Genomic DNA, 23,864 nt, shown 5'->3' on the forward strand with positions numbered 1-23,864 from the left:
TGCCCAAGGCGCTGTGGGAAGCACTGGCTAGCCAGCAGGGATCCAAGGCATGAAGGCCCCAGGAGGCCTGGCTGGCCAGAGTGGGACTCTGGCCTGGGGTCACCTATCTGGCTTCAGGGGACTATTGTTGTTATATGTGTCACTACCTGCCATCTCTGCATGGTTGGGACCCCTGATCTGGTCTCGCCTTGGTCGTGATTTTGCTGGGTCTCAGTTCCCAGTGGCCTGCCTGCAGAGACTCTCTGCCACAACACTACAAGAGACCCTATCGATGGGCAGGCTTGGCAACACCTGGGCTCTCAGGGGACACAACATCCAGAGCAGGATTCCCCAAGATGTGCCCCCACGAGGCTTTTCAACCCACTTCCACGGCTTGTTCTAGGGGTCTTGTGTGTGCCATTTCCTGATTGCCCAGACATTTCGCCAAGTCACCTGACCAGGAGCAGCATTGGACCGGTGGAGATTCATCCAATGTCAAACAATACGTGTGATTTCAAAGGGGGTGGGAATGAACAGGATACAAAACACTCCTGGTAGGTGAGGAAGGTGGACCGACTGGAGGACTCCCTCCTGAGATCTGGCCCTTTCTCCCACCCGCCAACTCTTGGCCAGCAAAGAAGCTGCCTATGGAGAATCTTGGGCGGGGAGCCTCGATGGCGCAATGGCGCCACCTGCTGGACACAGTCAACTGCTACAAGACCAAGGTGGCAGCAATTAGGGAAAGCCGCATCTGTAGGTCAGCTTCCTCCGGTCCCAGGGCGCCGCGTGCAAGGTAGCGCACAGGCCAATGCTAAAGGGCACCCAATGCAGTCCTCACCCATGGGGCTTCTGTTTAGGGGCCAGGCAAGTAGTGTAGGTCTACACAGAACCGGAGAGACACAGGTAGAAGCACCCAGAGTTTCCTCGGGGGTGCAGGTGCATGCATGGTATGGAAAGACGGGGTGAGAGAGTGGTCTAGGAATCCGTTTGGGTCTGTTTTGTCACCTGAGATCAGGTGGTCTGTCGAAGATGCTTACCTTGACTGGGGACAGAAACCTAAGACTCAGCATGGCGGTTCCTGTCATAGCAACCCTGCCTCTTGAGAAAGCATTAATCCCTTTCTCACCAGCTCACACTCTACCGTACCTCTTCAGGCTCGGCCTGCTTTCTGCGCCATCTAGAAGGGACCTGGATTTCCAGCGCCTGAGCCTTTTTAGGGGACCACGTCCGAACCATTGCAGACCTGGACTTGGTTCACACCGCCCTTAGGCACCTCCTGCCCCATCACAGCCCATCGGTCAGTGCGGTCCATTCTTTTCACCTGCGCCTGCGTCAGTCCTAACCCGGCTTCCGCCCGTGGCCCCGCCCATGAATTCCGAGCTCTAGCGACCTGTACCTGCCCAGCATCTCTGCTCAGGCCATCTGTGTCCCTGACCTGTGCTGTCTCCTCTCCCCTGGGCCAGGACACAGGCCTTGAACCGAAGATGGGCTCCCGTGCTGCCCTATCAAGAACGCTACAACGGTGTCATGAAAAGGATTTGTGCATCTTCCCAAATTGCTAGAAGGGTTCCCCAGGGCCTGGGATGGGCAGGGCTCAGCAAAACCAGTCCCACAGATTTACAGGAGGGAACCTGAAGGATGCCACAGAGCTCAACAAGCAGGCAGCAAGGCCAGCCTCACCTGGGACCCCCAAGTCCTTCCTTGCTTATCCCTCTGACCCGAGGTCAGCTACTCAACGTCCCTTCCCTCCTTTCCGGGCATGGGGCTGTGGATAGATGAAGCAGACAGACAACAGGAAGGTCTTTCAAGAGTGGCAGTCAATATTTATTCTGAGAAGATAACATGCCCTTGACCCCAGGGGGCGGTGACCTGGAGGAAGGAATGCCAGGTCCTGGTGGTCCCTGTAGTGTGGGCTGCAGGGTTGAGCACCTGCAACAGGCACACTGGAGCCTCCCCGGTGCACAGGGTGACAAAGCCACTGCTCTCCCTGCTCGACACTGTCCTCACGGCTTCCAGGGGACCAGACGTCCCTGCACAGCCAGGAGCCAGCCTGGCCTAGCCTGAGAGGGAGGAAGCAAGAGCAGGGCTTCTGGCCCGGTTCTGGTTCTGCTGGAGGCGGCAGGCAGTGGCTCATCACCAGGAGAAGCTTAAACAAGTTCGCTTCTTGGTTCTGGTTTGCCCTGTGCCTCGGAGGGATATGGCTGAGCTAAGACCCACATGCCGGACCCTAAGACCCAAGACGGCATAGCAGGTGCTTCCTCCTCCATTCCTGACGGCAGTCTTTGTCTGCAGTAGCCATTGAGAAGTGGTTATTTGAACATGTGGAGCGTACGATACAGAGACACGCAGTAGTGCGGAAGTGGTGTGACCTCGCTCTTATTCTTGTAAGAGTCCCCACAAAAGAAGTCACGGGCCTCACGCTGCAGAGGGAGGAATTGAGGCACAGGAGGTTTAAGTGCTTGCTTGTGGTGGCATGCACAATCCAGGCCCAGGTCTTTGAAGGGAAGCCCCAACTGTGCAGAAGGAATTCTCTGATCTTTATTTCGCTGCCTAGCCCTTCCCATGGCCTGCGTCTCAGGCTAAGAGCAGAGCTATCGAGGAACAAGATGGCAGTCAGAATCCAGCCCTTCCAGCCGGGAAGAGGATCACATCCTAGGGACCAGAGACAGAAAGTCACACTCCCAAAAGGGATTGCTGCTGTTGACCTAATCTTCTAAGCCTGGTCTGGAAGCCCAAGGAGGGCACAGGAGGGACCCAGTGAGCCACAGCACCAGTCTGAACAAGAGCCCCCTCAGGAAGGCACTCTGGACCAGCCTGAGGATGCCCAGAACCAGCACACTCTTCTCCATCTTCCTCCGGGTCTCCTCTGTACAGGTCCCACTTCACCCGTGACTTTTCACAGTCCATGTCAAAATAAAAGCCGAGGACCAACAAAATGAGTTTTAGAAAGAACAGTGGGTAGGGGTAGACTTCCCTTTACAAGGAGTCTTGTTTTTTTAGGTGCTGAGACTATCAAATGTTGATGACTGAAAGGGATATTGGTGGTTTGCACAGCAAGAGCATGGTGGCCTCCTTGCTGTCTGGGGGATGCTGGTACAGAGGTCTCTGGACAGGACAGGCGAGTCCCTGCCTGTGACATCCAACAGATGACATCACCCTGAAGGCCTGGCACCATCCACCCTGGCTCCTGGAGCCCTTTCCTCTGAGAAAACCCCCAGGTCCTTCAACAGAGGCAGTGTGTGTCCCCCTAGGGTCTCCCAGAGTCCTCCATCCACCTGCCTGACCCAAGCCACTCTTTCCAACATCACAGGCAGAGGCTGGGGAATAACACTTTCTCAGGGGTGTGGCCACAGCTCTGTAGAGATGGGGGTGAAGTCGGGGGGGGGATGTCTACCTCTGAGAAGACCTGAAGATAGGGAAGCCTAGGGCGGCTCTTTGGGCTAATTGGGCAAATCTATGTTGAGTAGCTAAATGGGACAGGGTATTAGACAAGGAGCCAATGCCTCCTGCATACGTCCCGGCTGATGCCCACTAAGGGCTCCTTCAAAACAGCTTATAAAAAGAGGTGTAATGGGACTGGAGATGTAGCTCAGTTGATAGAGTGCCTGCCTAGCATACACCAAACCCTAGGTTCGAGACCCAGCACCATATAAACTGGTGTAGTGGTACATGCCTATAATCTCACCACTGTGAAAGTTGGCAGAAAGATAAGAAGATTAAGGTTACCTTATGCTGCTATAGAGTAAAGACCTGGAAGGGGAGCTAGAAAACGGGGGAGGGGAGGGGCGGGGAGGGGCGGGGCTCGGGACGTGGCAGTTTGTGTGTAAACAAGTGACAACTTGGCACTCCTCGGCAGACAGGGCCTGGGGAAACATTTTCCATTTTCGACAGATGGCCCCTTAGCAGCAGAGCCCACTGGGTAGAGAGAGCTACTTGAAATCTTAGGCAAGAAGATGTCCTCCAAACACCGAGGCTCGGAGAGGGGCAGGGCTCTCCTCAGGTCACGCAGTTGGTCAGTGGAGGAGTGGGGAAAGGGCCCCCCCGTGTCTGGTTCCCGGGCTGGTCCCAGGCCAGGTGCGGACATGCAAGGACTGGTGAGAACTAGCGTGGCCGGGCAAGCGGGCCGGGTGTCACACGGCCGTGAGGGAGGCGCTGCTGAGGACGTGCACAGCCACGGTGCCGGGCAAGTCGCTGGGCTGCCGGCGACTGCGGTCCTGGAGGTGGAGGGTGTGGAGGGCCTGCAGGTCTTCCGGGTCCGTCTTCAAGCACACCTGGCCCAGGAATTCATCCTTCAGAACTCGGTGGTTCCAGATCTAAGGGGAGATGGTGGGGGAGGGGTGTGTCCAAGACCAGGGGTGTAGCCTGTGGCAGGCAGGGTGTGAGGGCAGGGCCTAGAAGCCTCTTTCCTCAATTGTCCTGGACTGAGGGATTGATGCCTTCTTGTAGACCCTCAGCTCCCATCAAAGCTCTCTACCATGTAGAAAGCCTAAACTCTCGCCACTAGCTTGAACTGAGGGGTAAACTCAGACTTGACCTAGTTCTGGTCCCAGCCCCTTTTTCCTTTGTTTGTTTGAGACACGGTTTCACTGTGTAGTCCTGGCTAGCCTGGAACTTGCTATGTAGACCAGGCTAGCCCCAAACTCATCGAGTTCTGTCTGTCTCTGTCTCCTGAGTGCTGGGATTAAAGATGTGCGTGGCCACACAAAACACCTCATTTTTAAGATTCAGGTTGAATCACCTGCCCCTCAGGGTCCTTTCCAGCTTCGGTATCTACAAGGCTATGATTTGCCCCATTGGGATCCACCGTTAAGAACACTTGGAAAATCTAGCAGCTCCCCTGGGATGCTACACATTTGTTTACAGATGGTTTCTCGCCCAGAGAGAGGCTGCTCTGGGCTTGGGGGACCGAAGGCGTCCTGAGAGAAAGGAGCTGTGCCCAAGGACACTGGCATTCGGATTCCCTCCTCAGGCCTCTTTGGAAACAGCCACAAGTCACACGTGATCTCAGTATCACTTTCCCAAGTGACACTTGGTGGGAGCGCTGAGGAATAGTGGCCAAGGCTTGGACCACTGACTCTGGCTGGGAGACCAGCCTTGCTGCCTCTCAGACCCAGACTGGCTGTGGGTGGAGATTGGGAGCGGGCGGGAAGACCGCGGGAGGGAACAGGATGGACCTTACCTGCACGGTGATGGGCTGAGCCAGCTTCTTGCGATAGAAGACGCCTTTCACATTGTATTCCGGGGTCGAGGTCCCTCTCTGCACAGCCGAGCGGACCTTCTCACCCTCACACTTAATGATCACGTATGAGTTTGCCCCTGGAGAAAAGATGAGGAGCTGGGCTGAGGACAGAGTTGGGCAGAGCCCAACGGGACGGGTGTCTGGGAGGGGACCAGCTAATCTGGTCTTAGTCACAATGGGGAAGGGAGACAGGAGCCTGATCCACCTTCCAGACAGGAGTCCTCTACCTTCTAGGGCCAGGTGGAAGGAGGCGTGGAGGTGGCCTCTGGCCTGCAGTCCTGGCCACTCCTTCTTACACACAGATTTCACACCTTGGCCTAGAGAAAGGTCTGCTCCCTGGGAAGCCTTCCTGAACCCCCAGTGCTATCTGAGGAAGGAGGAGGTGGGCCTCTCTGGAAGCTCACATCACCTCCTGGATGGCTGGGCCTGCAGAGTGAGTTCTGTAGGTGCTGGGGTCTCAGGAGGCTGGGGTCTGTGTGGAAGGAGGCAGGGCCTGAGGTAATCTCCGGATGAGCTCACCTGTCGGGGAATCCTTGAGGCCAGCAGCCCCTAGGACATGGACCTGGGTCACTTGCTGAGGGTAGCCACACAGGGAGCTCCAACAGGTATGAGGGGGCTCATCCAGGCGCAGCTCCCTGATACAGGGTGAGGCGGGGGAGCCGATGGCAGGAAGATAAGAAGACGGGTTCAAAGTCAGGAGCAGTACTTACTGCAGACATTCACTTAATCCTAAACCAAACCTGATGGCAGACCCAACCATCCAGTGCCACGGGCTTCCAGCCTCTCTGTCCCCCCTGTACTCCACCCCAGCAGGGTCCCATCCTCCTCATGGACCACAGGGCACTGAGCACTTCCTGCATGCCACATCCTCTGCTGGGCATTATAGATATTATTCTGCATCCTCAAAATGGGTTTAGCAGCCCCCATTGCCTCCCAAAGCCAGTCTCCATGGGACAGGGGACAGGGGTGACAATCCAGCTGGGTGGGTGACTCCAGCCATACTAACACAGACAGACAGGGTCTGAGGGTGTCAGACCCTCTTTCCAGAGTTGGTCCCTACTTTCATCTATGAGATGGAGTGGTTAGGCCTCCCATTTGGGGTGTGAGAAGATAAACAAAATAAGAGAAAGCAACTTTATAAACTGAGTCGCTGCTTCCAGTGAAGACCAAGAGAAGCCGGGCAGGCAAGCAGGGGAGGAGAGAGGCAAGGGATGCCTATCTCTGAGGATGCCGAATCCTGGGTACCAAGCCTTGAGGGGACACAGACAGGCTAGGGCTGCAGATTCCACCAGCTCTGGTCCCCGCGCACCGGCAGTTGGAGGGAACGTCTGTGAAGACTCGGAGCAGGAACTCGCCAGTGTGGCCCGGCTCGAAGGTGGTGGGGATGATGACGTAGCGTCCCTCGGGCTGCTCCGTCCGCAAGAAGACGCTACGCGAGTTGATGTAGATGGAGCTGGCGGCCTTGTGCTGTAGGCTGTGCATACGGTACTGGCGGTTCTCTTCCACCTGTGTGGAGACAGGAGGAGATGGGCCACACACGGGCACACGCAGCCACCTCCTGCTGGCCACCATGAAAGGATCAGTAGGATACATGGATTGGGAATGTCCAGAATTAGAGAATCTATGAAGACAAAATCAGTTCAGTGTTTGGCTAGGGCAGAGGAGAAGGGTGAAGAAGCACAGAGGTCCTTGTGCTCACAGATAAACACCAGGGAAACCAGTAATGTCACGCACGCAGGGTTTGTCTCTTCAAAGGGAGGAATGTATAACCTGTCAGGGAGGAATGTATAACCTGTCCTCCACCCAGGAGGCTGGGAGTGGAGACAGTTACAGCCTGCTGACCTCTGTACCACCTGTATGACTGAGACCACACCAAGCCCTCCCACAGACTTAAGATGTCACATGTAGCCAATCTATAGAGCCTGTCTTTATGGAAGACGTCACAGCAGTCACGCCTAAACCTTTATTGTGCACACAGGGTTGAGTTAATTGCCACTAGGAAACTTTTCCCCAGATTGTGCTGTGCTCACATACATATGAAATCAACCACCCACTGTCAGACTCTCAGAGTTTGAAGCAGCACCCGCTACTGAGTTGTGCTGAACTGGAATTTCTTCTTGCTTCACACCGACTGACGCTCTGCTGGCCCCCACAGAAGGGTGACTGGATTGGGTGGCGATGACCACTGGAGTGGAACCTTCTCTTCACAGCAAGGATAATCTAGTGACGATGTCACCAGGTTGTAGGCCTCAGACTATTCTTCTCTTGTTTTGTTTTGTTTTTTATGCTTTTGAGACAAAGTCTCTTCAATTCACTTTGTCATTAAGATTGTCCTGGGGCTCCTGCTCCTCCTGCCTCTGCCTCCTAAGTGCTGGGATTACAGGCATGTGCCACCACAGCCAGCCTGACCCTGCAGTTCTGTCACAAAGGAATCGAATGCTGTCGTCCCCAGCCCCCACCCCTGCGTATCCACAGTTCCACGATTTCAGTTACCTACAGTCAACCATGCTCTGGAAACAGCAAAAGGAAAACGCAGAGATAATTTATACAGTTTCGGTTTCGGAAGTGCTGAAATCCTGCAGCGTTTCACTTTCCTCAATCCAGGACATGAGCCCCTTGTCTGGCCAGCGCATCTGTACTGTGTTCTGGACCTACAGATTAGCCGCTCATGAGCTGTCTTCCCTGTGGCCGTGGTGTGGTGCTATCTGCAGTTTGGCACACCCACAGGGAGTCTCAGAATTTATCTTTGTAGTTTGGGAGGCCTACTTACCAAGATGTGCCTAACTCCCAGCCCAAATCCATGAAATGACACCACCAGCTGCCAGCACATGCTAGACAATCATGGATCCCATACAACCTTGTATGCTACAGTCAAATCGGTGCAAGCCATGACATGACACCAAGTGTCACAACACGTCAACACACTACGCATAAGCCAGCACAAGGGGTGGGTAAACAGTCTTGTCATCACCACTAAAGGCTGGAGACCCCACATGCACCAGTATCTCACACCTGTGTGGGTTCAGTAGGTTCTCAAGAGCTGGCACATGTGTGGGGACCTGTCATGCCAATTGTCCCCCATACTAGGCATCACATGTGAAGGACAATAAGCCAGGGGAGTGGCCAGAGCCAAGTCTACCTATCTCTGCACAAGGTCGCCTACTTGGCAGCCCAAGAGGTTGCAGAGCTTCCAACCCAAAAGAGGCTGCAGGAGAGGAAAAGCTCAGCCCTAAGGGGGCAGCAGGGCCAGCAGGGCCAACAAGCCCAGCAGGCACACAACACCCGGCATCCCTCACCACAAGTCCCGCTGGCTGCAGGTCTCACCTTGTAGATGTCGAAGCCGATGGCCAGGTTCTCGCCTTTGCCCTCTCGGCGAGTTGACCGCTTGGGCCGCTGCTGAATGCAGATCAGAACTTCATCTTCTGGCTTCTTGACTTCAAATATGTACTGCGGGTGTGGCCATGAAAAGACCCATGGTGGGGCCAGGGTCAACCTCCCGTGCTCCCAAGAGCCTGGACTCTGGGGCTAAGCCCAAGCCATGTTGGTGGCATGAGCTTGGGCTACCCCCATCAGCTCTCCAAATCAGCCCCCAATCTGGGAGAGGAACCTATTAACTCATACAGTGACTGCCCCACCCAAAGACTGGGAGACCTCAACGGTGGTAAGTGCTCACCTCAGAGCCTAGCACACTCTTGGCGCTCAGTAAGGACACCCTGAGTCTAAGGACTAAGCACACAGGCTCTGACTGGCCAAAGAAGCTGCTGGGGAGACTCCCCATGGCGGGCACAACCTGGCGACATTTCCTGGGAACAGCCAAGTCCCCGAGAGCCAGTGTCCTCATTGTGACCACACGCAGTGCAGACAGTAAGATTGGGACGTCATGACCCCAGACGGTGTCCACTGGGCCCTCACTGCACAGATAGTCATAACGAGGCCCAGAGACAGTCGGGGTCATTCCTGAGGGATGCAAGGGCCCCTGGCAGGGCAGGGGTCAGGTCTCACAGCTGCTGCAGGGTGGGATGGGGATGCCCACCTGAGGGTTCTGGAAGAAAGTGTCCTTATGGTTGATGCAGCCTCCGCTGCGGTTCTGCTGCGGGTCCTCATGCCTCGTCCAGGCGCCACGCAGCCGGGCCTCCTCCCACGTCTTATGGATGCTCAGGTAGGATGTGTTAAGTAGGCGGCACTTAATGATGTCGGTAAAGTACCGGCACACGTCCTCGAAGGTCATCCTGTGTGCAGAAAGGCACGGAGCTGGGTGAGCCCCACAATGCCCTTAACCACAGCTCCACAGAAGCAAGTTAGACACAATACTACCAAGACCCCAAATCTCTCTCAGGCCTCAATTTCCTCATTTGTAAAACGGAGATGAGCCTAGCAACAGTTGCCTGTCTCACAGGGCCGGCAGGGGATTGAGCAAAATTAAAGGGTGCAACATTGTTACCAACACAAAGAGCAGCTGGTGGGCTGGCTGTGAGGGCATTTTACGTGTTGACAACAGTGTGTGCATCTTAATATCATACTGCTGAGTTAAGCACTGATCATTGGGAGGAGGTTACAGGTGTGCATGGCATACAATGGAGGTCAGGGTTCTCTCCTTCCACTGTGTGGATCCCAGAGACGGAAGTGAGGCTGTCTGGTCTGTCTGGTCTGCCTTCTCACCACCCATGAACATCAGGTATAATCTGTTGCTACCCATTATCTTTCATGGCGGCTGTAAGGCCTGAATCAAGACACCCCCATCCCTACTTCCAGGCAGTAGCCTGGCACACCTTGAGGAGCCTAGCACACTCTTGGCGCTCAGTAAGGACACCCTGAGTCTAAGGACTAAGCACACGGGCTCCGACTGGCCGAAGAAGCTGCATGAGGAGCATGGGTCAGACCTTGAGGTGCACGGCATGAATATGCATGAGAAGGGACTTTATAAAAGCAGCCCATTTCCATGGAGAAGCCATATTACCGTTTTAAGTCATCTGACTCCGAGTCAGACTGCACTCCACAGCGGACTGTGTCCACAGCAGTGCAGACTGGAGGTCCTGCTTAGCCCTCACCCCCACGGCAAAAGGGGGCTTCATTAGGATGCTAGTATCACTGACATCTGATCCTGGTTGGCCTGGGCTCTGCGTAGTAGCTACCTCACACACAGTACCCTGTACCTTCCCCTCCCATAGGTGGCTGAATCTCCTATGAAGTGTGCTGTGAAGAACAGCACTGCACAGAACAGAGTCCAGACGGCCGGTGGAATGGATTCAAGGGAGGACTGTAAGGGAATGAATGGGCTCAAGGGATACAAGAAGAGGGGGGTTGCAAAAGAAGAAATGGATTCAGGAAAATGAACAGGCATTAGGGTACAGAGGAGGGGATGGATATGGGGGAATGAAGAGGCATGGGGGCCAGAGGAGGGGATGGATACAGGGGAATGAACAGGCATGGGGGCCAGAGGAGGGGATGGATACAGGGGAATGAACAGCCATGGGGGTCAGAGGAGGGGATGGATACAGGAGAATGAACAGGCATTAGGGTGCAGAGGAAGAGATGGATACAGGGGAATGAACAGGCATGGGGGCCAGAGGAGGGGATGGATACAGGGCAATGAACAGCCATGGGGGTCAGAGGAGGGGATGGATACGGGGGAATGAAGAGGTACGGGAGCTAGAGTGGGGGGTGGATACAGGGATGACTGGATTTACAGAATGAACAGGTACAGAGACAGATAACGGGACGACTACAGAAGAATGAAGGGTGCAGGGGGTTGAGTAGGTGCAGGGGGTTGAGTAGGTGCAGGGGGTTGAGTAGGTGCAGGGGGTTGAGTAGGTGCAGGGGGTTGAGTAGGTGCAGGGGGTTGAGTAGGTGCAGGGGGTTGAGTAGGTGCAGGGGGTTGAGTAGGTGCAGGGGGTTGAGTAGGTGCAGGGGGTTGAGTAGGTGCAGGGGGTTGAGTAGGTGCAGGGGGTTGAGTAGGTGCAGGGGTTGAGTAGGTGCAGGGGTTGATAGGTGCAGGGGTTGAGTAGGTGCAGGGGTTGAGTAGGTGCAGGGGGTTGAGTAGGTGCAGGGGTTGAGTAGGTGCAGGGGTTGAGTAGGTGCAGGGGTTGAGTAGGTGCAGGGGGTACATAAATAGGATGGATGGAGAGAGTGGGTGTGAGGGATGGGTTCAGACGGACAGATTTAGGGAATAGGTTTTTAGCAAATGAGTGCAGGGAATGTGAGACAGACACACAGGGAATGACGGACCACAGAGATGGGCACAGAGGAATGGATGCAGGGGAAAGAGGAAGGGAATAGATACAGACGATTGGATGGGGGCGGGGGATGGACCTGGGATGGATGCAGGGTAGACACAGGGAGACAAAGGCTGGGCACAGAGGCAGGAAGTTGGATGGAGATGGCTGTCCTGAGGTGACCGTCTGCTTGGCCCTGTGGACTAGCCTGGGAGTGGAAAGAGTTCCAGTGTCCCTCAGGTGTGCAGAGAGGACACGGGATACGAGGGGTGAACAGGTTGGAGAGGTGGCCACAGAGCAAACTGATGATGACGGAGCCCCGGCTTCTGACCGCCTGTCCCAAACTCGGGATGAGAGAACACTCACCAAAACTCGCCGTCGTCTTGCACGGTCACACCCATCTTCTCCCGCTCACCCTTGCTCACTTTCTTCCACTCCTCCGAGCTGGGATGTGAGCATCAGGAAACAGGTTAAGAGGAGTGGCCTGCCAGGGCCACCTCCCCAGGACACAGCGTGGGACCAAGCATCGTGGTTAGGGAAGCTGAAAGTCACGCCCGACCCAGTTCCAAAAAGCCTCCATTCCCTCCCACTGGAGACTGTGATCTGTCTTCCTGCCAGGGCTACCAAGCCAAGGAGAAAAGCTGGGAGGAGGGACTCTGACCCCTCGGGACCACTGGCCAAGTACAGAGCATTTGGGGAGCTAGTGGCCTCCCTCCCCACTCTTGTCTGCGTCACACTGGCCTCTGCGTCCCCACAGGTCAAGGTCAGCTCACCTTCTCCAGGCCACTGTCCTTGACGACCCCACCCCCAGACACTACACACACACATACACACACACACACACACACACATACACACACACACACACACACATACACACACACATACACACACACATACACACACACACACACACACACACACACACACACACACACACACACACACACACACACACACTGGAAAGCAAGTGTCCTGTCTTTTCCTCAGGCCGTCTGCCCCAGACCCCACAAGACCCAGCCAGTCCAGTGTCACATTTCGTCCGGGCCTCTGTGCCTGTACCCACCCCAACCCCGGGCCTCACGTGTCGCTCCAGGGACCATTCCACTCCCGCTCGCCCCAGGGGTTCCTCAGGCGGATCATGTCCAGCTTCTCTGACTTGAAGAAGGCCAGCAGGCCATGGCCCAGGCGCACCTTGCGTACATCGGTGACGGCATACGCGTGGCCCTTCACCAGGCCACATGCCAGGCGGGCTTCCATGTCAGCTGCTGTCACAGCCTGCAGGAGGACAAAGGATCTCAGACAGGAGGGTCACACTGGAATCCAAGCTAAGGAGCCGCAACGCCCCCTTCAGGTAGGGGTGGGAACTGCAGCTGAACAGACACAGAACTGACCTTGCTAAGGGTCAGAACCCCAGGGGACCAACCACCTGCAGAAGCCATCCCAGAATATGTTGGTGCCAACTTGCCCCAGTGAAGCCAACTGCTATATATTTAGAATTTTTCAAGTCTCAATGCATAGGCCCAAGTGGCCTAGAATTCTCTTTGCGGATTCAGCTGACTTTGAAATTGGAGCAATTCTCCTGCCTCTACCTCCCAGGTCCCAAGTACTGGGATTACAGATGTGCGGGACCATGCCTGGTGGTAACACTCAGAAATTTTAAGAGCTGCTTGTGAAAACATGGGCAACAGGAAACTGACCTAGATAGCAGTATTTACTCCAGGGAACTCAGCAGATACCACAAACCAGGGCTCCACGTATCTAGAGAGCCAGCGGGCCAGGTTCACAGTACCATGGTTTCAAACCCTGACTCCAATGCACCCACCTATCTCCCAGCAGTGACCGAGCACAGGACCCTTGGAGACCGGCTTCAGGCTACCTGCCCTAGGGCCTTGCTGCCCCCTTCCAGCTGCCCTTAGCTTTGACACCATTTGCCTTGACAATGTGCCTCGGAGGCAAGGACTCAAGCACCCAAAGAAGTCTGAGGGAGTCTAAAGGGTGTTAGGAGCATTGCATAGTGCAGGGGGTTAAGGCTGGACTTGCATCGCTGCTCAGCACCATGGAAGGGGAGCTGTGCTCTCCAAGAATGTCAGCCATGGGGTCAAGGGTCGGTGTGATGCCCGGGTCCAGGCTCGGCCCCACTCGGGTGTACTCTGCACTCCTACCTTGATGGAGGCACTGATGAGGCCGCCTCTGCTGTGCACCTTCAACACCCGTTCAAAGAGCTGATTCCTCTTGGCCTCGTCGTTGGCAAAGTCCCCCTCGGTCAGGTCGATGGGTTCGGAAACACCGCCCGTGAAATCTACTAGTGCATCTGCCGTGTTGCCGCCGTCCAGGGCCTGGTAACAGCCTGCCAGCCTGGGGAATGACAGGCCAGGGGTTCCCAGTTGAAGCTCAGAAATCAAGCCAACTGCTACGGTCTCACAGCAAGCCACAGCATGGCCAATGATGGGGCTCAGGTCTAGACTCCCAGTCTCGAGCTGTCAGGCTGAGCCAGCCACCACTGTAGGACTTGGATTTCCAACAATTCTGCATAAGTTATATAATTCATAATGATAACGATGTAAAACTATAAGGAATTGGTTTTAAAAACAAATGCTGGGGCTGGAGAGATGGCTCAGAGGTTAAGAGCATTGACTGTTCTTCCAGAGGTCCTGAGTTCAAGTCCCAGCAACCACATGGTGGCTCACAACCATCTATGAGATCTGGTGCCCTCTTCTGGTCTGCAGGCAGACCACTGTATATATAATAAATAATTTTTTTTTTTTGAAAAAAGTGGACAACCAAGAATAGTCCTTTAAAAAACAACAACAACAACAAATGCTATATCTATGCTCTGGAACATTCTAAAAAGTGTTGGAAAAGAACCTGTGGGGTAGAGAGAAATGCTAGTGTTTGCTTGTTATGCCTGAAAATGCAGGAACACTGAATTCCAGTTATGTTTTGAGAGGTAAGCAATAATTCCATAAAGTAGCTTCTGGCCTGGAGAGATGAAATAACTGTGTGCAGAATTGGGAGATCTGTAACCAGTTTCCCTCAGGGAACTTTAAAAAGATATTAAGAATCTACTCTGTAATGACACAGTGACTCTGAGCATGAGTAACAGAGAGATAACACAGCACGGTAGAGACAGACACACAAAACAGTGCCACGCTTTGTAAGGATGCCTGTGAACAAAAATGCATCAGAGATGTTAAAAGACGCTGGCCTGGCCGGGCAGTGGTGGCGCACACCTTTAATCCCAGCACTAGGGAGGCAGAGGCAGGAGGATCTCTGTGAGTTCGAGGCCAGCCTGGTCTACAAGAGCTAGTGCCAGGACAGGCTCCAAAGCCACAGAGAAACTCTGTTTCGAAAAACAAAACAACAACAACAAAAAAAAAAACAAAAGAAAAAAGAAGCTGGCCTGGTAGCACCGGCCTGTAGCCTCAGCACCGGGGCTAGGAGTTCAAAGCCAGCTTCTGCTACCCAGTGAGTCTGGGGAAAGCCTGCGTGATAGCTTGTCTCACAACAACAAAATGATACCAAAAGATGCCCTTGATAGAGGAAACGGGGTGCAGAGACTAAAAGAGGTAGCTGAAGGCCCAGTTGCCTGAGGCAGGAAGGGGTGTGGCCTTCTCTGTCCGATACTTTTTGGATTTGCTCAAAAAGGCATATGTTCGTTTCACAACTTAAAAAGTGAAGAAGAACTGGGGTGGGGGGTTCACCGGTTAAAGCAATTGTCAGGAAAATGTCAGGGCTAGAGTTCAAATCCCCAAAACCCGAGTAAACCCAAGCGGGCATGGGGGCCCACCTGTAGTTCCAGCCATGACAGGCAGAGATGGAATCCCGAGAGCTAGCTGGCTAGCAAGACTAGCCACATCAGTGAGCTCTGGGTTTGACTGAGAGATCCTGCCTTCGGGAGTGAAGGGGAAGAGCAAGCCAGGATGTCTCCAGCCTTAGGACTCCACACACAGACACATGAATATACACACGTGTGTGTACACATCTACACACGCGTGTACAAGTATGCACACACACACACACACACACAATGTGCCTAAGTACAACACACACAGAAAGAGAAAGAAGCAAACATAAAATAGTGCAGCCACTAGGGAGAGTTCCTTAAAGAGGCCCGTTGAATGTCACATGACCCAGAAGTTCCACTGCTGAGAAACACTGGAAAAGGATCAAAGCAGAGACTTGACACCTGAACACCCGTGATCACAGTGGCACCGTTCACAGCAGCCGGGAGGGGGGCGCTGCCCAACTGTCTGTCTGCAAACAGGTAAAGCATGACTGAGAGCTCCAGCGGAAAGTGCTGGAATAAACGGTAACCTAGCTGGACGTTGGAAATATGACGCTAGGGGGCTGGAGAGATGGCTCAGCGGTTAAGAACACGTGACTGCTCTTCCAGAGGTCCTGAGTGCAGTTCCCAGCACCCACATGGTGGCTCACAGCCATCTGTAAGGGGATCAGAGTCCCTCTGGTGTGCATGAAGATAGAGCACTCGTACACATAGAATACGTGAATAAATAAATCTTTAAAAAAATATCATGCTGAGTAAAAGAAGCCAGACCCAGAGAAACATATATAGCAGGATTTCCTGTATACAAGGTGCCCAGGAGAGATAGGTTCATAGGCAAGAATAACAGAGTTCTGCAGGCTTCAGGGAGAGAAAACGGAGTTACTGATTGATGGGGAAGAATTTCTGCTGGGGTGTGCATGGGAAGATTTTGGATGTAGGTAATGGTGACAGCATTGTGGGTAGTAGTTACTGGACAATAAATTGGTGGCTTAGCAAGAAGTACCGTGTAAGTGTGTGGGTGTATATATATATGTGCGTGTGTGTGCATTTATAATCAATAAAACTTTATTTAAAAAAACAAAACTAAGAGCTGAAACTGTAGCTCAGTAGTGGAGCACTTGCTTAGTCAGCAGGAGGTCTTCCACCACAGCCCCACCAATGGCAGTGAAAACACATTGGCCACCAAGGGACTGGCTCTGCTTTCTTAGGGTTAAATTCTCAGGGGTTTTTCTTTTGAATTCGTTTTTCCTTTTCTCTCTTCCATGTAGGCTCTTGAATGCAGACTCTTGTGATTCCTCTCACACTTTCTGTCACCCCCCCCCCCCCCCCGCGACACACACACACATTCCCAAAGGCCTGGGAAGAGAACCCAGGGAGAGACCCCTTCCATGCTGGCTGGAACCGGCTGGCATTCCTGCCCCCAAATGTCTCACTCCTCAGCACACTCTTGCTCATTCTGTGCCAGGTCCTACAAGAGGAGGACAGGCATCTGGGCCACGGTCTGCCATCCAGACCAGGAAAGGCCCCAGGGTAAGATCTACTGCCATAGCCCTGAGTGTCAACTCTGCACCCAACGCTGCGTGATGCCTGCCTGGGCCCCATCTGCTCCCAGTTCCTCTCCTCATAGTCTCTGTCTCCACTCCACCCCAACAGACCTAGCAGGTAGGGTCCTCAGGCTGAGGCTCTGACCATGTTGTAGACATCAGTCCCTCACCTCTCTGTGACAGAGCATCCTAATGGCCCAGGACGCCCAGCAACAGTCCACACTGGCTTGATGACTTGGTCTGGTCATCCCGCTCAGACAGCTCCATCCACCTGGTCAACCCACCCAGACAGCTTCACCTGGTCAACCCACCTGGTTAACCCATCTGGTCAACTCACCTGGTCAACCCACCTGGTCAACCCACCCAGACAGCTCCACCTGGTTAACCCACCTGGTTATCCTACCCACAGTCCCACCTGGTCAACCCACCCAGACAACTCCATCTGGTCAACCTACCTGGTCATCCTACCCAGACAGTCCCACCTAGTCAACCCACCCAGACAGCTCTGCCTGGTCAACTCCACATGGTCTTTCTACCCAGACAGCTCCACCTGGTCAACCCCACCTGGTCATCCTACCAAGACAGCTCCACCTAGTCAATGCACCTAGTCATCCCACCCAGATAGCTCCACCTGGTCAACCCACCCAGATAGCTCCACCTGGTCAACTCACTTAGACAGCTCCACCTGGTTAACCCACCTGGTTATCCTACCCACAGTCCCACCTGGTCAACCCACCCAGACAACTCCATCTGGTCAACCTACCTGGTCATCCTACCCAGACAGTCCCACCTCGTCAACCCACCCAGACAGCTCTGCCTGGTCAACCCACCTGGTCAACCCACCCAGACAGCTCTGCCTGGTCAACCCACCTGGTCATCCCACCCAGACAGCTCTGCCTGGTCAACCCACCTGGTCAACCCACCTGGTCAACCCACCTGGTCATCCCACCCAGACAGCTCTGCCTGGTCAACCCACCTGGTCATCCCACCCAGACAGCTCCGCCTGGTCAACCCACCTGGCCACCCCGCCTGGCCACACCTACTTGGCATAGGCCTTCTCCACCAGGGCACACCAGAACTCATTTCTGGAGTTGGAGTGGCAGTAAATGAGCTGGTTGTTGACTGTGGGCAGCCTGTCATCGATGACCACGTCCACCCACTCCCCGAAGCGCCAGAAGTGGAAATGGAAGATGCCGGCATAGGCATCAGGCTTCTCGGGGTCCCATTCCTGCTCCTTCCAGTCTGGGATGACCTAGGGAGACAGATGAGGACATTGAGAGGCAACTGACTCCTGAGAGAAAGGCAGTGCATGACCCCAAAGAAACGGGAGTGCTGGGTTCCAGCCCACCACTGCATGAACACTGGGACTTGTCAGCACTCTGGTCTTGGGACCTGGGTTCCGTATCTGTCAGTCAGAGACTCGGGCCCCTTCTAGCCAAAAGCCTCCCTCACACTGTTCCGTCCACCCCAGCCATCCAGGCAGCCCCAGCTGGAAACCAGCAGCCATGCCAGACTCCTCTCTGTCTCCCTCTCCACCTAAGCAGGTCCTCTCAGCTCCTGCCTTCCCACCAGCGCCACCCTGCCCCCTCACCATCTCTGACTCCCAGTCATTGTAACGGCATTGACACCCACAACCACCCTGGTTCTCACTCAGCAGCAAACGGACAAATGACGTCACTCTCCTAAGGGGTCTCCCACCCGGCCGCCCTGCTCTGGGCTCCCAGGCTAGCTCCTTGCCCTCATTCCTCACAATTCCTCCTTCAGTGGCCATTTTGTTGTCCAGGAAGTCCGCCTTAACTCTAGGCCAGACAAGGACCCCATCCCTCAGCCTCTGGGCCAAGCACGTCCCTAAAATCCACAATTTCACTGGGTTATTACAGCAAGTGCCCAGTAGCGCTTGTTCAAGGTCCGGTACTATCTGGTGTCAGCAACCCGTGGGCGGAGCTCCGCGTGGGCGGAGCTTCTCCATGGGCGGAGCTCCCATGGGCAGAGCTTCCCTGCGGGAAGAGCTTCCAATTTTCTTGCTTTACATCCTCCTGGCCCAGGGGCAAGTGTGTTACACATATGTTGACTGCATGCATAAACGCACAGACACCCCTTAGGACTCTAGTATCTAGTATTTATAGAGAGTCTTGCAAACTCCAGGGCTTGGACCTGACACAGACTAGGTCAGTGTACTTTTCACAGTGGCTCCATCTCGTCTTGACAGGTGAGAAAATTAATGCTCGGAGGGGGCAAGTCGTTGATCCAGAGTCGCAGGGTCAGGAAAACAACAATAAAAGCTCATGGTCTTTGGAGGCAGGTAGAGCTGGGTTTGAGGCTGGGATTCAAACCCAGGCCTGTGTACTGACAGATGAGTTATTTAGCTGTACGAACTCCTGGGTGGGCCCTGGACTGTGCTAGACACTGAAGACCAAGATGACCCAGACAGAGTACATTCCCACAAGACGCTTTGAGTCTGGCAGGAGAGGAAGGGACAAAAGCGCCCATGGTGTGGAGGGGAGGGAGAATACGGAGTACCCTGGCACTGGCCACAGCTCTGAGATGTCCTAGGAGCTGGCAGAGGTGTCCCCAAGGACAAGAGGACAAACAGAGGTCCTCTGACAACAGGCGGCAGGCAGAAAGGGGGACCACTCAGCCTTCCACGGCAGGACAACCAGCTCACTCCGCCGTGTGTGAACAAAGTGTGGCTGAGCCCCACTCAGAGCACAGGCAGTTACTTCTAGGAGAAAGCCACCCTGGTTCAGACAGCAGCGCCCAAACACAGGCTGGGCTGGCACACAGCGGCAGCTTCACTGAGAGGCTGTGCTGGTCGGAGCCTCCACCCTCACACTCCTTTGGGATGTGTTGTTTACACAACTTACACATCAACGGGGCACACATAAAGGAGAGCTGTCTCTAGGGAGATGAAGATGCCAACTCCGGGAGCAGCACTACCTCCCCTCTTCTGGAAGGAGCCCTGTGAGGTGCCAGGCACACGGCTGTCTACTGTGCCTCCCCCAAGGCTGTGCAGGATGATGCCCCCGGAAGTCGCTAGCCAAGACTGCCACAGGCAGGGTTCCAACACGGGCTTAGCAACCTGGGCCCAGATCTGTAACCAGGCATGGTCTAATCGCCAGTTCCTTCCTTTCCTCTCCTTACCTCTGCCTTCACCTAACTCTGTGAGCCTTCACCTCTGTCCTAACCCCTTGCATTGTCTCCCTAGCTTTCTCTGAACATAGAACACTGAATACAAAGAAAAAATGGGGCCTATACAAGGTGGGGTCATCCCACTGCACAGATGGGTAAACTGAGGTCCAGAGAAACTGCCCAGGGATACAGAATCGTACCCAACGGTGGAGAGCCACGCCTCCTCCCCTGAGACTCTGCACGGGGTACTCTGGACAGCAATGGAAGGAGGAGGAGCCCTCAGAGGGCATGGGAGATAAGCTGGGACCTGGGAGGATCATTAGTCAACAGCAGGGTTTGGCCCTGAGCCTACAGTCGTCCAAGAAACAGATAATGAGGCTCCCGGGCCAGAGATCCAGAGTCAGGATCCCTGGTGGCCTCAGTTTCCCCTCCTGCATCACAGCCATTAGAATTGGCATAGGGTGGGTTCAGAGTAGCTTTTGCTGCTTGGTCTCTGTGTTGCCTGCTGGGCATCTGGCTACATCACCAGTCAAGGAGGTCCCCAGCCTCCCTATCTAGGCCAGAAGACTCAGGAAGCTACCACAGGTAGATGCATCTGAGCTTTAGGAAGGGACTGCCATGCCCTGAGCAGTGAGCGTGTTCAAGCTCATGAGGTCATAGACTCAGAACAGCCACTATGGGAGAAGGGCAGCGGCGACCGACTTCTTGAGATGGGAAATACAGAGAGAGAATGAAGCATTACCCCGCCTTTCTCTGCACAGCAAGGGAAGGGGGTCTCTGTCCGAAAACATAACCCAGGCAATAGTGTGGAAGAAAGGATGAAATTCAGTCCCTTTTATTCTGAAGCCATTGAAGAATTAATGGATGCACTGGGCTGTAGGGCAGAGATTGGGGAGTTTGAGACAGGAAGATGAATTCTAGGCCTGCCTGGGCTAGACCCTGTTTCAAGGGACTAATAAGGGCTACGAATGCGGCTCACTGGTGAGTGCTTGCCTAACATGTAGGAAGCCTGGGTTGGATCCCCAGCACAAAATAATCCCGATGTGGTTTCTCATGCCTGGCATCCCAGAATTTGCGAGGTGGAGGAAAGATGACCAGAAATTTCCACATGGCTGCATGCCAAGTTCTAGGCGGGCTTCATATAAGGAACCCTGTCTGAAAACCATTATACAATGGTCACTTAACATCACAAGAAAGAGAAAGAGAGGGAGAAAAAGACAAGAGGACAAAATGTGACTTCTGCGTGAATCTTACCAAGCCACTGGGACAAATCCCGGCTTACAGAAGCGCAGGAGCCAGAGAACACGCCAAACGTCCCCGTGAGGACACAGCCAGCAAAATCCACCCAGTGAGAAATCCACATAACAAATGATCTAGTTTCTTCAACAAATAAATTGCAAGAGAAAATGAAAACCAGCAAGGGCAACTGAGCCACAGTTATGGAGGACTTTTCTCTTTAAGCAAACGGACAAGTGTCTGTCTTTGAGACTGCTCTGTGTATTTAATGATTCAAGGTAGGCGGCCCTAATCTGAAAAGCGAGACCCCCAAATCTGAAATGTTTTGAGCACAGACGTGATGTTCAGAAGATTTGGGAATTTGGATCTGTGGGTTTGGGGTTTTCAGATTTAAAATGCTCAACAAGTAAAACAAATATATAAATACCAAAAACCCATCAAATCTAGAATTTTGGATTCCAAACATTGTTTGGATTACTTTAAGAGTAAATATATTTACTATACATATTTAAAAGTTAACATGTATGGGTATGTTGCCTGTATGTATGTCTCTGTGTACTTGCATGCCTGGTGCCTGCAGAGGCCAGGGGGTACAGATGGTTGTGAGCCACCACGTGGGTGCTGGGAACTGAACTCAGGTCCTCTGGAAGAGCAACAAGCTCTCTTAACCATCGAGTCATCTCTCCAGCCCTATAACTCCGTGTCTTTCATACGATTCCTTCTCCTTTAGGTTTGTACCCATCAGCATCTGCGGATGAACTCATGTGGGGAGGTGAGAGGCGTAAGATGTGGTAAGACCGAGAGCGGCTGTTCTGAAGGATGCTCTGTGGTCCCTATATGCCACCGGGGATGCCAGGCATGACCTGGGAATCTGCTGACCTCCTCACCTCCTGCCCCAACATCTCCTCTCTGTAGGCTCCACCAAAATCCACTACAACTGCACAACACCTCAGGATGCCCCAAGGCACATCCTGTGTGCCTGGCTCGACTTGCACCCTCCTTCCTTTACCTCCAAGAGGCTAACCCTTGGCAGCTGGGCAACCCCTCCTGGCTCCCCAGAACTAGGGATTTCCTTAATGGGGCTACAGCCAAACATGGTTCCTCCTTGGATTCCCAGTACAGGGCCTGGCCCAGCACCAATGTGAATGCTGGTCACAGCGAGGCCTCCAAGTTGCCTTCTTTCACCTCCAGGGCTGTTATGATAACAGATGGCCTCGAGGAACTTTGTACACTGTAGAGGGCTGTGGTATCTGCAGACACATCAGTCTGAGAACTTAGGGACAGGGAGGCAGACAGTCCCTGAGAAAATCTCCCGCCCAGAGTCATCAATAACCTCCAACGTATTCGGCAGTGGAGGCACACGCCTTTAATCCCAGCAGTCAGGAGACGGAGACAGAGGCAGGCAGATGTCTGTGAGTTCGAGGCCAGCCTGGTCTATGGCCAGCATGAGTTCCAGGACAGCCAGCACTACACAGAGATACCTTGTCTTGAAAACAAAAACAAAACAAAACACCCTCCAACACTACCCACCTCAAGTGCATGTGTGTCTGTGTGTCTATGCATCTGTGTGTGTGAGCCACACCGAGCAACACCCTACAGCGCCCTCTGGTGTTGAGTTTCCTAAGCACGTCTCAGACTAAAGAGCCTGACCAGAATTCCCCTTGGGCGGCACCTGTCTACACTGGGTTTAGGGGTCAAGAGCCCAGGAAGGGTGACACTGCCCAGGACCTGAGTGTAGTGTGATCAAGTGTGAAAATGAGTGTGAAGAACAGGAGACAAGCAGGAGCCGCTCAGATGTCTGCCTTAGATCCCAAGGGCTACCTTAGGGCACTTCTGAGCAACCCTGGTGAAACGCCAGGGTGGGGGCGCCAGGGGGATTCCCTGTGGCTCCACTAGCAGCCCCCCGCCTCCACTGTGGTATTCCTCGAGTCTCGGCTTCTGGTTTCACAGGTCTCAGATTCCCCAGGTCTCAGACCCAAAGACTGGAGAGGTCAGGCAGTCACGTACCATCCAACCATCCCTGTGTGCCCAGGACAGGCACCACTGCTTGGGCCAGGACAAGAGAACTCTGGTCCTCCACTCTCTAAGGCACAGTGTAATGGTCAGATGTCCCTTCCGCTGGGACATCTGAGCCTAATAGTAATGAGAGAAAACTCGGTCCATTACCACTCTCTGGGGCCAAGAGCCTGGCCTGGCACCTGCCGATCCCGCCCCAACACCTACTGCCATCAACATTGGCCGGCTGTGCAGTTGCAGGCAATGCTGTTTACCTCTCTGAACCTTAAGTTCTTGTTCTGTGAATAACTTCTCCTAACCCTTCTCCCAAGATAATCTACAGTGTCTGTAGGAAGCTATTGACATACAAGTGACTTCTAGGGTCTTAGCTCCGCCGACATTCTCCGTGTGACCTTCCAGCACCTGTAAGGGAGGCACTGCTGACTACCAGGTAGAAAACAACCCAGAGAGGCTGCCTGGGGCCACAGAGCCAATCACTGGCAGGCAGAACAGGGCCCTGGAGCTACAGACACTGGCTCTCTGCCAGGCAGAGGCTTCAGAACAGCAGGACTTCTGGTTCCACGATTCTCAGTGGTTTCCGTGGCGAATGGGTCATATCCACGTGTGTGTACACCTGGGGACAGGGCCAGACCACTGCAGTTCACAGGGGCTGGAAGCTGGATTCCTCTCCTGGACTTTGCCTTTCTCAGAGGCCAGCTTCAAGGCTGACTGGATAAAATGGA

The 23,864-nt window shown here is 54.0% G+C and overlaps 1 protein-coding gene across 3 annotated transcripts in view; it reads right to left on the reverse strand.

Annotated features, from left to right (window-relative positions):
- Positions 1 to 1,781: 1,781 nt before the first annotated feature.
- Positions 1,782 to 23,864, reverse strand: part of Capn5 (calpain 5) — a 56,521-nt gene continuing 34,438 nt past the window's right edge. For all 3 annotated transcript variants that reach the window (XM_075952463.1, XM_075952465.1, XM_075952464.1), the window contains exons 4-13: positions 17,805 to 18,013; positions 13,596 to 13,788; positions 12,515 to 12,708; positions 11,797 to 11,874; positions 9,252 to 9,447; positions 8,543 to 8,665; positions 6,528 to 6,724; positions 5,738 to 5,853; positions 5,159 to 5,295; positions 1,782 to 4,292 (exon numbers count right to left, since the gene is read on the reverse strand). In XM_075952463.1, coding sequence (XP_075808578.1) covers positions 4,110 to 4,292; positions 5,159 to 5,295; positions 5,738 to 5,853; positions 6,528 to 6,724; positions 8,543 to 8,665; positions 9,252 to 9,447; positions 11,797 to 11,874; positions 12,515 to 12,708; positions 13,596 to 13,788; positions 17,805 to 18,013 — 1,626 coding nt within the window. In that variant the 3' untranslated portion in view covers positions 1,782 to 4,109. The remainder of the gene's footprint in view (positions 4,293 to 5,158; positions 5,296 to 5,737; positions 5,854 to 6,527; positions 6,725 to 8,542; positions 8,666 to 9,251; positions 9,448 to 11,796; positions 11,875 to 12,514; positions 12,709 to 13,595; positions 13,789 to 17,804; positions 18,014 to 23,864) is intronic.

The sequence above is a fragment of the Microtus pennsylvanicus genome, chromosome 18 (genome assembly GCF_037038515.1).
Source record: "Microtus pennsylvanicus isolate mMicPen1 chromosome 18, mMicPen1.hap1, whole genome shotgun sequence".
Taxonomy (NCBI): Eukaryota; Metazoa; Chordata; class Mammalia; order Rodentia; family Cricetidae; genus Microtus; species Microtus pennsylvanicus.